The sequence below is a fragment of the Cardiocondyla obscurior genome, linkage group LG10, assembly GCF_019399895.1.
Source record: "Cardiocondyla obscurior isolate alpha-2009 linkage group LG10, Cobs3.1, whole genome shotgun sequence".
Lineage (NCBI taxonomy): Eukaryota > Metazoa > Arthropoda > Insecta > Hymenoptera > Formicidae > Cardiocondyla > Cardiocondyla obscurior.
This window is the reverse complement of record NC_091873.1, coordinates 1,375,780-1,387,936: the sequence shown is the minus strand read 5'-3', so window position 1 is coordinate 1,387,936 and position 12,157 is coordinate 1,375,780. Positions and strand designations below refer to the sequence as shown.

General features: G+C 43.6%; 1 protein-coding gene and 1 long non-coding RNA gene across 7 annotated transcripts in view; one reads left to right on the top strand and one right to left on the bottom strand.

Moving 5' to 3' along the window:
- LOC139106061 (uncharacterized) overlaps positions 1 to 5,574 on the top strand; it is a 61,163-nt gene extending 55,589 nt beyond the window's left edge. For 2 of the 3 annotated variants that reach the window (XR_011546288.1, XR_011546287.1), the window contains one exon: positions 2,873 to 5,574. This is a non-coding gene — a long non-coding RNA (uncharacterized lncRNA). The remainder of the gene's footprint in view (positions 1 to 2,872) is intronic. The other variant, XR_011546289.1, reaches the window with a different exon arrangement.
- The window catches only part of Pxb (pxb), a 244,252-nt gene that overhangs the window by 63,520 nt on the left and 168,575 nt on the right, over positions 1 to 12,157 (bottom strand). For all 4 annotated transcript variants that reach the window (XM_070662526.1, XM_070662528.1, XM_070662527.1 and 1 more), the window contains one exon: positions 10,820 to 10,997. In XM_070662526.1, coding sequence (XP_070518627.1) covers positions 10,820 to 10,997 — 178 coding nt within the window. The remainder of the gene's footprint in view (positions 1 to 10,819; positions 10,998 to 12,157) is intronic.

Below are 12,157 nucleotides of genomic sequence, written 5' to 3'. Positions count from 1 at the left end.
GGGATGACGTTTGCGGTTTTCCGACATCCTCGTTACAGTCCTCACCCTTGATTATTCCGGATGCGCGTAAACATTGAGCCCGACCGCCCCCGTCAACCCCTTTCGCGTGAGAGATATCGTAAAGCCCCGTAAACATCCATGACTGGTAGTGAGAATAATGTTCCTGCGCTATAAAGAGCCCGGTTCAGTAAGAAAAACCACGATATTATCGTCGCGACGTTTGATAATTCCCTTACATGCAAGCACATGGGGACGATCGTGTCGTAAAAATCGAGAGTAAGGAGACAAGAAGAACACCGCGTCGTAAAACATTTTAACGAGGAAGGAGGCAACGAGGAAATAATATACGCCTCGTAATACGGTAATCTTGTAATACCACGTTAAAACGAATCGCGAGGTGGAATAATTATATGACGTTAATTCTGATACAAGTTACTTTAATAACCAAATACGTTCTTAATGCTCGTAATGATAGCACAGCGAAGAGTAAACGGGATTCATTCATACGTATGAATAATCGAGCGCAATTAACTTGCGTTACAGCGGCAATGAAACATAGCCGGGATGTTTAACTGACCGAGTATAATTTAATTCGTCATAGAATTAATTTCGCCAGCTCGCACGATAATATTTTACGGCAGAAGCTTCAGCCCCCGTCATTTCGAACAAGTGAAACAAACTCGCCGTAAAACTCGGCAGCCGATTTCGATCACCATTTCGAGACGTGCGCCGCGAAAATGAAGATGATGGTCCATGCCGCTTTGTTACTTTTGTTAGTTCGCAATTAGCTCGAGTTCGACTTTTCTCAGAAAACAACATAGATCATAAACCAGCGTACGTGTCCGGATAAACGTCATTTGCGAGAAATGACAGAATCTAAAGAACGATGACGTCTTTTGTTCCTCAAAACTTCAGTTTCCAAAATGTAAAAAAATTCGAGATGGTTATCTCTAATGAAATCCGTTATTAAATATTTATGCATGTTTAATGTTATAGAAACAAAATTAAATAATATTAAAATTATATAGTATATTTTTTAAATTACATTCTTTCTGTTATTACATATTTTATCGGAGTATTAAATAATAATCTCAAACAGTTTAATTAATTAATGTATATTTAATATTTGTTACGAAATGGAAGTCACAAAAACGACGTGGAAAAAATAAAAAAAAAACCGCAAAACGTATTCAATCTGTTCTCCAAGTCCATTAGATTGACAATGTTGCTTATGCTCGCGCTGATCGCTAGAGCACCGTAAAAAAGGAGAGGAGAAAGGTTGACTTTGTCCCGGGTTCGTTTGCCGCCATTGTGGCGAGTTGCGGGGAGAGAGACCGGGTCACGGTTTTACGCGGCTAACCTTTCGACAAACGAGGATGACAAGAACGAGACACGGACGGAAGAGCTTGCAGTAAGGCCGTGAAAGTTTTCCCGCGCTCGTTCCGTGGAAACCCACTGTGTAAACAGCCCGCCGTACGAGGGGTGCCCCCGAGTTTGGTTTCTATTGCACGATTTCTCCCACAGCTCTCCGAAGTCTAATTATAATCAGATGACAGACTGAAATGCGTTTATTCGGGGAACGGTGACACGGGCGGAGTGGCGTGGATTCTAAACCTCCGACTTAAATCTTGTTACGCAGGGTGCTCTTTATCGTGCAGTCGAGTAAAAAACGAGGTCTAATGTTTCGCCCTTAAGTACCTTTCTCTGCACATCTGAGCGTACGCTTTTATCCTTTAACAGCGTAAAATCTTTCGGTCGCGTCTATCGACAGGAAATCACGATCGGGTTGAATACTTTAAGCGCGACTGCGAAATTGTACGTTACCTACATCCCGTTACAGTCCCAGAAGAGCGTCGTTCTCTCCGCGCCAGAATTCTCGGCGAACGCGATCAACGAAAGGTACGCCTTGTAGCCTTACGCTGTTCACCGGTATCAAAAGACGCAAATCAGCTGAGGGAAGGGAGGATACGGATGCCAAAGAACCTCTTCGTCGGTGATCACGATACGCGGTGTGCTCGCAATACGGAAAAAGCACCACGACAAGGAAAATAAATCGCGACCCGGTATAGTATGCTGAGCGAGAACAAAAGCGCGGTTCGTGCTGGCATGTCAGCCCGACTCCCTTTCGCCGTGTATGGCAAAGCGCGAAGCAAGGCGCAAAAGAGTGCAGGGAATCCTCCGGCTCGCGCTTCTCCGTCTGGAGAACAGATCAAAGGATACATTTGTTTGCGTATCGTTATCGCGTTATTGCCACGATACCGGGCGGTCGTGATAAAGCCGAGATGCTTGCGTAACGAAGCCGCGGTTATTATTGAAATTGACCGAACAAAAATTGCGGAAAAGCAGCAGCCGAAATAACGCATGATTAAACTAATTGACAAGTATCGAAACTTATCCGTGACTTAAAAATACTCGATATAATGTTTGACATAATATTCGGCATAATATTCGTCGTATAAAATTTTCTATAACGCATTGAATTGTGTAGAGGTAAGAGAAAGAGAGAGTGTTAGGTAGCCGGGGGTGAGGAGTAAGGGGAGAGTACTGGCGTACGTGCCGCGCACGGCTACGTTCCCCCACTACTCCCACTCTCACTCTGTCCTTCTCCAGCGGTCGAGTGAGACGCACGTATGTACGCCGGAACCACGTTGTCCGTGCCGAAAGTGATACGCATTTGCGTTCAACGCGAAAACTCCCGTCACGAAAATTACCTTCTTCTCCCTATTATCCGTGTGCGGAGAGCACTTGTGGCTACGTCTCCTTTTCTTAGAGTAAGTTATATCCTTATACGCTCATCTCTCTGAGACCTTTCTATTTCAGAAGTGTCGAACAGTCTCGCGTAATTTTAATTAATTATCCGGGCGTGTTGCAGGTGACCAATGCGAGAACGAAGGCCAGATACTCGGTGAGGAAGCTAGCCGCTCTGGAGACCTGACATTCTGAGAGGAGGAGGAGGCCTTGGAGAGGCATCCTGTATCAGCGGAGCAACCCCAGGGTAAGAATCACGTTTTCTTAACATAAAACTAATAGCTTGTCGTAACGGAATACTTCATTTTTAAAGATTTATTTGAAATACTAATTAAAACCGCGTTAACATTTTTTTTTAAGATTGAATGTTTGTAGCATCTCTACAATTAATGTTTTATATTTTTTTGTTACAGATACGTCCACTCCGCTGCTGCGCATCGGTTCAAGTCAGTCGCATGCTCTTATTTCTTTTTTAATATAAGCATTTCGGGTGGGAAATACATATTGGAAATAAAAAAAAATTGAATATCTAATAAATTAATGACATAAAATAAAACATACACGGGTAATAGGTCATAAAATACAAAATTAAATCATCTAAATTGAAAAAGCCTCTTCTTGTTTGCGCGTAAAATGTGTAACTAATTATAATTTTATGTAATTTAATGTAATTTAATGTAATTTAACTTGATATTATTTCAGCTCAGCACTTTGGATTTTTATCTAAGCGAAACAAGAGTTTTGCTCTGATAAAAATTCGAAGGAGAAATTGTACCGCACGCCGATATAAATAATTATACGAACCGCGGCCGGTTCGTCGGTCGGTTCGGGAGTTCCGTCAAGTATTCGGACGTATTTTTTTGCCATACGATATTTATCTAAACGCGAGTGCCAGACAGAAACACTTGAAAATGATCAATGATTTATTTTCGCAATTGTAAAATCACGATCGGGGTGTTCGCGAGTGACTTGTGCGCGGAAGGATGACTCGACACACAAACTGAGAGGAGGAGCAGGCTCGGGACGAGCATCCTGCGTCGGCAGAGCAACTTTTAGGTAAATATTAATTTTTTTTAATAAATTCGCTGGCTTTTTGCTTTATTAACAAAGAAATTTATTTTTATTTATTTAAATAAAGAATCAATTAGAGACGCGTAATATTTTTTTTAAGACAGTGGATATTTCCAGCATCTCTACAATTAATGTTTCTTAATTTTCTGTTACAGTCACCTGCTGTATCGTCAACTCTGCTGCTGCGCATCAACCGGTGAGTCGCATGATTTTTCCTACACTGACAGCGCTTTTATGGGGAAAACTGTATTACAGGCGAAAAAATAATAATTAAAATAAAAAAATTTTTAAATAATTAAAACCGCAGAGGCAATAAATCTGAAGTAAATCGGAGTGTTCTGAATATTATATTGAGGCATTATTATAAGGCATCTCTATAAATATTAAAATACAAACGCGTTCCCTAAAATGACGAGAAACTAATTCTTTCGTGTATCTTATCGAATATATCGACATGATAGCGTAAGTTGTCTTTTCCGCGGAGTTTTTTTTCCACCATTTTCCGCTCATTTTTCAGTTTTTCCGATTCCCATCAAGATGTGCGAAGTTTTCGCCGAGACTGCGAGAGCGCGAGTGGCATTCCTCCTGCATTTCTTTTCGTTTCTCTCCTTCCTTCCCCCCGCGTCACTCTTCTTCGTCTTCCTTTTTTACGCCGCGATTCTCTTTTTCGCGACTCTCGAGGCGTCGGCGAAAACAAAGCGGATTCTCCCGCGTAATAAAGAGACTTCGCTCGACGCAAAAAGGCTTGACCGTTCGCTTCTTTGCCCGTCATCTCCTTAGCGATTCAGTCTTATTCTTCTCCTCCTGCTTTTTCTTTCTTTTCTGACGAGGAATCTTGTATCGGAATCGGAGAAAGGCTTTTCGCGGCTTTATGTTCGACATTTGCAATTTTAAACGACAATGCTCGAGACTTGTACTTATTATTCCTCAATGCGGCTCGTCTTTATTTAATTTAAAAGCACTTGAATTAAATTTCTATGAAACTAATTAACGAAACAAAATTCTCCAAAATTACACGGAATAATTTTCAAGCAGCCACGTGGTAAAAAAGAAAAAAAAATTTAAAAAGTAAACAAAAGTTGCGTCCCTACTCGACATTTTCTGAACCAGGGCATCTTTATTCCTTTTCAAAACTCGCGTACATTCCTTTTTTAATACCTTAGAACGCTATTTCTTGCTGCCTCTAGCCAGGGGCAGCCAGGTGGTCGTCACCGGGGAGAGGTGGGGAAAAGAAAGAGCGGAAGCGCGAGATAGTTTTCGCAATCTCACGGCGGTCATAATTCAAATCCAAACTTGTCCAATTGCCCGCGCTCGTCGCATTATACCGCCGACTTAATCCAAACTTTCGTCGTCGTCGGGGGTTAAAACGAAATTCAGAACGGCGCCGGTATTGTTTGCCGAAACGCGATCCGGCCGCGCGTGCGTGCGCTAGCGGAAGTATGTGGATTTCTTCGTCGTTTCCTCGGCGACTCCGATAATCGGGAGTTTGCGCGAAAGCGGAGATGAGAAGAAAATTACGTTGCTAAATTACCAATCCTATAACCGCGACGAGTATCGCGAGCACGCGACTCTCTGGAAGCCGAAACTACCGGTGCGGCAGCTCCATGGGATCGAGATGAGAAAAGCGAAGGAATGGGTCGCGCGGCGCATATAAAATAATTCGCGTCTCGAAGGCGCGAGAGTAAATTGTCCGTGATAAATAACGGCGTCCGAGTCTCAGTTTCTCCGGATTAATAAGCGATTGCATGGCACAAAATAAAATACAAATAAACGTAAAACTACTCGTAAAATATACTCCGGGTTTATTAGCGATTCAAATAAATCACGAAGCAGCGCACGTAAAATCTTGTAAAAGACACGAATTTGTTCATAAGGAGATGGGAAATTGAGAAAGATGGCAGATGTAGCTCGAGCGGTAATCTAGAACTGATAATTTCAGTCAAAGCAAAAAACAAACGCGATCGAATATTCCGGGAGTCTGGAATAATAATCGGATTAATTAATACGCGCCTTGTGTATCCGTAAAATAGATTCGATCGCCCGTGGGCTCTCGAGAGATTTAAATTTATTTTTGCGCGAATCGCAAGTCCAAAAGAATGAAACGAGGGAGTCGAAAGTGAGGATTGTAACGGAAGAGAAGCTGGGAAGCTTCTCGACCGGGAAATACGGACCCGAAGCTGTACAATTATATCTCGATTAAGATTCAAGAATGGATTTAGCGTTGGGGCCCGCGCTTTTTTGCCCGCCCTGAGGAATGTGAGAAGAGAAAAGATAACGAGAAGATTAAAAATCACTCGGAGCGCCGGGACGCAACTTACGTGGAAATTTCATGTCGGATTAAACGCAACTGCCGCCGCGTCTAGTTCTATGATCTCTAGAAAACGGTCGCGTGATAAGAGAGTCCGGCGAACGAGAGTCGAGATAATCCGACGGGAATTAAAATAACTTGACTTTCGCGCGAGCGAAGGTTCCTCGCGGGATAAAATTTCTGCAAGGACACGTGGAAAAAAAAATCAGCCCTACAAAGAGGGTTATCTTTTCTCTCTTTTTTCTTCTTTTTTTTTTTTTTCTTGCTTTCTCTTTCTTCTTGACTCGCGGTGCTAATACTTCCTATTTCTCCTTCTTCTTTTCGTTAAAGACAATTTCTGCGGCTGTTATTCCACCTCGTCGTTCTTTCGCTATTTCCTTTCGTCTCACAAGCTACATTTTCATGCGCGTTTTTCTCCACTCGTGAGAGCGACTCGCAAATGACTTTCCGCGTCTTCCCGCACACGTGCGCGGTAAAATCGCCCGCGAAACGCGCCCGGTGCACTTTTATGCGCGTTTCATAAACGCGAACGCTTATCCGAGCGTCGCAACGTAACGTCCTATGGAAAGTGGATATTCCTCGGGAGAAAAATGAATATATTGCGATTATCCGAGAAAATTCAGCAGGGAAAACTGCTCTTTCTCAAGGAACACTTTCGACTTTCTGTCAATAAAAACTCATTTACAATATCATTAATAAAAATTGCACTCTCTGGGAGGGGAAAAAAAAAAGTTTTATTCAATAAAAGTATGCCGTAATTTCGACGTACGCGAGACGCAATTGCGCAATTGTCTTTATCGTCGTCCCGATTTCAAGAAGCGACGGACGGGCGAAACGCTGACTGCGTTTTCGGCTAGAAGCGCAAAGGGGGCAAAGAATGAAACGCGACTGCGGGGACGAGAATTCAATTAAGGACTTACCCGATGCATTTAACGCCCCGTAAAGCCGGACGCGAGAATGCGCAAAAACCACCACCGGCGGCTTTCTCCCTCGAAACCAGCGAGGATTTACACGGCGCGGCGCGTCATCCTGCATGTGCATTTGCCACGTACAGCGCTTCGCCTGCATTGTGCATCGAAATAAACGGCACGTCGTTCGTTCCGCGTTAATCCGCCGGCGACGTTGAACCTGTGAAACGCGCCGCGGCGTTAGGGAGAGCACGTCGATACGTTCGGCTGAGATCCCTAAACTCAGTCGTTGCTCCGCGAAACGGCGAAGAGATAAACGGTGAGATTTCATTAAGCATGAGAGGCTCACTTTTCGAGACACTTAATCAATCGAACGCTTCCTATAGCTCGTGCTTGATTAGTTTTGCGGTTACGATTCACTCTTATCATATAAATAGAAAAAAAAGTAAAAAAATAAAAAAAGATAAAAGAAAAGACGGTTCTAAATTTAAATCTCTGCTGAGCAAAATTAGCATCTAACTCCAAGTTTTTATTCCTCAATATTTTTTTACGCGTCAGTTTTATACTCAACGGAAACGTCCCGTTGTAAAGTGAAAGAGCACTGGGTGATGATGTTGAACGATCGAAGTACAGGTCGGTTAATTCACGCTGCGCCATTACTCAGCGACGACAATGGAAAATAATTAACAATCGGATCCTTGCGCGCGGTTCGTATTTAGCGAGCGCGTCTCGTGCCGTTTAAGTGCGATACGGCGGGAAACGGCGGAGAGTCTTATTATCCGGCGGGCAATTAATTTTGATTATAGCGCGCGGGCTTGACGTCAAAATAATTCGTCAACACGCTGCAAGCTCGCCAGTCTTTATTAGGTCGCGACTTAATGGCGAGCAAAACTACGGACAATAGCTTCGACTGCAATTCTGAATCAATTTCATTCCGACGAATTTCTCGAGGGTGCTCTCGCCGTTCCACGACGTCAGCGATATTAATTATTCGACACGATAATTCTACCGTCCAAGTTACGAATGATCGATGCAGCATTCGGCAATATTACGTTAAAACGATATCAATAATTCCGGGCGATCGTATATGCCCCCGTTGACAAAGCCGCGTTGTTTTAATGTGAAGAAATCAAATGCACCTCGGATAGCGAAATCGTTGCCTTTCATTTTTAAAGCGTCGCGCGTCGGTCAAATCGATTGCATTTGATGCCGAGGGCATTCTACAAACGCGCGACCAACAGCGAGCAGTTAAATGACGCGATCGAAATTATTTCGCGGTCGCGGTATTAACTTCTCGGTATATATTTTCGCACGGAGACTCGTTTAAAGAGCGATGCGGAGAGCGATGTGTCTCCAATTATCTGTAATGATGTAAAATCGGCGATAATAGTCGGGCGACTTGCAACAAGGTCGGAGACACATGTTCGCTATTAATAGCCTCGTGTCGTTTTTATCGTCGTGCGAGAGGCGACTGCATGAGGAAACTGAGGGAGACTGCGAGGGTTCGAAGGAGAGGACGAGAAGAAAGAGATGCGAGCGATGGCGCCCGTCGGGGTTAAATGCGCCTTTTCTTTCTTTGTTTTTTTTTTTTTTTTCTTTTTTCTTTGACTGGCCACCCCGCTAGACAATACCGAAACTGCACTTTCTCGTGTCGCTCGGCGACCTCCCTGTATTTACATCGGTCGCGACGATTATTCTTACCACCCGCTCGCTTTTAACGCCAGCTGCGCCGGCCGCTCTTTTTATCCGCGCTCGATTTAACCGGCGATAAGATGTAACGCAGGGTTATTCTACGTGCAGCAGTCCCGCGCACGATTCTCGGATTTTCACAATTGGATCTCTTCTGGGTCTCGGTTCTCGTTCGAAAAAATTCCGGCGGAATCATTCTCCCGCGATTTAACAAGATCGCTTTTAATCGTGGACAATCATGAAACTATAATCGGTATCGCGGAACGAATATATTTTTCTCGCGAGTCTGACTCTCGCTTTAACTCTTTGTAACTCAAATTCTCGTATTTCATGTTAGAAAAAAATAATAAAACTAAAAATTCTAAACTTGCGTCGCATATTAACAACAGTTGTTAATAAAATTATTATTATCATTAACAATTAGAGTCGTGCGCACGAATGCGAGAGTAACAAATTATTAGAGACTCGCAAGAAACAGACCAGATCGACATCCATTGGAAACGTAACGATATCTCGGCGCAATACCCAATGAAAGCTCAATAAAAGCTTTCTAGCGTGACGGGCAATAAATTACCGAAGGAGTACAGACTGTTACACATTACGCGAGTCCTGCTGATACCAGGAAGATTAAAAGAGGCGAGCACGGCGCGCTTTGATAAGATGGAAAAATCCCGGCGAATGCTGATTACTTTAATTGCTCGAGTGCTCCGTTTATGTATTTTACATTAACTTCAACTTCTCCGCCCGGCCGTTCCAGCGCGTCTTTTTGCTCCCCGCCTTCTCCAGTTTCTCCGTGATACTCTATTATTCAAGACAGTTCTTGCGCGCACTTGGCGGATCAAAGAGATAACAGCAGAATATCTAATTTATCTGCCCGAAAGGGAGAGAAGGGCCCCGCGAATTTCCACGATTGTACTTGCAATTAAGCGCCCGTTGCTTGGCGGTAAAGTTTTATTTTTCGGGACGAGGACCTCTTCTTGCTCGTCCGACGTTTTTAATAGTGGAGTAACGAACGCGTTGGATAATTAGAAGAATTTAACACCGCAAAATTGTGCTTTCAGAGCGATACGCTTAAAATGGGTCAGTGGAATTAGGTCGGCAAATGCCATCCGTCGCATCAAATGTATGTTTGATTTATTGATATCCTCCCAAATATAATAATTGCGGCGACGATTGATGCCAATCGCGGCTCTGCGCTCGTGAATATTCAATTAAAATAAATAATTTCTACAGATTTATGATTCCGAAAGCGCGGCTGCAATTTGTGGACCGCGCTTGCTAGAGGAGCGAGAGATCGGTATCTTCTTGAGGGGGGGATCTAACGTAATAATTTTTTGTTCGGTTAAATATGCGCGTGGTCGAGCGACCCCGAACTTTACGCCGTTTTTTATTTTTTGCGTCCGGCATTTTAATAATCGCGAAACTCGAGCCAAGCTCGCGATTCTCGCGGCAACTTTTCACCGTCGAACCCCGAATTCTGGCTCGCGGCGCGCAAATATTTCCTAAACGGGCGGTGAAAGCGGTAACTGTTTCCGTGTCTCGAAATCGATTGGTATGAAAGATCGATGTAAGCCACGGAAAGAATGCTGAATTATGGAGTTAGTTACGGACGCAAAGTAGCGAGCCGCGACAGAGAATTAGCGAGCACGTCTCTCGACAAAGGAGATTTGCGAATTAATGCGGGTCAATGACTCCGCGCATATCGAACTATCGAACATGTTCTCAGAAATATCATTCGCGTCGGGGTAAAAGCCGCTTCGAAACAATTCATACACAGATTTGTTCCAGCATTGAATATAATTACGACACTATTAATTGACTACGTTCGCATTTTTACCGAACGAAATTAACAAACATGACATTTCGCTTCGATCGATTAGCTTAGTTAATTTAATCCGCTTTTCGAAACTCGAGAAATTTCATTCAAACGACGCCTCGGATACGTTCAGTCTTACGAAAAAAAATTTTTGCAATTGCGACTTTGACGAAAAGTTAACAAAATTCCAAGACAAAGATCATATAATCAGTTTTATCAGCGTCGCGCTAAATCGAAATGATAAAAAGAATCAAAAGCAAAGATCGAGAGCGAACTTACCGGAATAGCGACGCAGTCTTCGAGCTCGGCGAGAGGCGACTCCGAGCAGAAGGTGCCCTCGGTGAGGAAAGGCGGCCGGGGAGGCGGTGGTAACCGGAACTCAGGGGGCGGCCCGGGGCACTCCGGGCACTCCGTGCTTTCCAACGTCTCCAACTCCTCCATCCTCCACCTCAGCGTCCTGAAAAATCGAGAAGATCATTGATTAATCTCATTGATAGAGACATTAATTGAAAACTCCGTCGGAAGCAAGAGTTCAAAGTCAACTATTTCGCGAGAACCTTTCGCAATCGATATGGAATTTAGCAATTCGACATAATTAGGGATACCTACGAATAAATATATGAGTATTTATATAAAAATATAGGCTTTGATGGAATAATTAACTCGTAACAAATTTTTTTTAAGTACCCAAATAAAAGTTTATCTAAAAATTGTATTAATATACGGAATCGTGGCGGATTTTAATCAAATGTGCTTAAAAAATTGCCGCGACCATGTGGTACGTGATAAGATAAGACGAACACTCCCGGGTTTATTTTCAAACCCTTCGTTCTTCCTTCCCTAACGCAATTACATTTTTTTCTTCATTTGTAGAATGCAATTGGCTCACAAAAATAATTCTCAAATAAACTCATTTAAAACACTTTGCTTCTTACTCGCCCTAAAAAATTTTTATGGCACGCGTTAATTTAATAAAACTTTGACGTTTTCAAATTATATTGTCATTTGGAAGACTCAGCTGTAATACGCCGAGACTTTCGTTTAACTTAAATAATTATCCCCGATAAAATCGTTTTTTTTTTTTTAATTCCCGTCAAGGGTCAGCCGATCCTCGCGAATTCCGGGAAATCAGACGTGGCGCCAAAAGAATGCAAAAGAGCACGGAGTAGATGATAAGGGGCGCGCAAGGCGGGGAAAGGGGGTTGCGGCGTGGTCGGTATGCTAATGTCCGGGAACTTAATTAAGGTCTCATAATGAATCAGTCACGGGGCTCGGCTGAGTCGCGCGAGTAGGTGCGCGCGATTGTACCGGTTGATTAATTGTCTCACGCCCCCGCACCCCCGCGCGACACGGTGCCATACTACCGGTATACGTTGCACAGAGAGAGAGAGAGAGAGAGAGAGAGAGAGAGAGAGAGAGAGAGAGAGGGCGGGGGGAAGAGGAAGAGAAAAGGGAGGGAGTAGCAAGGGGTGCGATACGCCCAGCGCATATTCGTCATCCGCGATCGCCTGGTCGATCGATACTTCCGGCGGCTTTCACCGATGATGATTCTCGTCGATGGATGTAGAACGAGTTTAAATACCAACAGCATGGCCGGACCACCCGCGTTCAACAGTC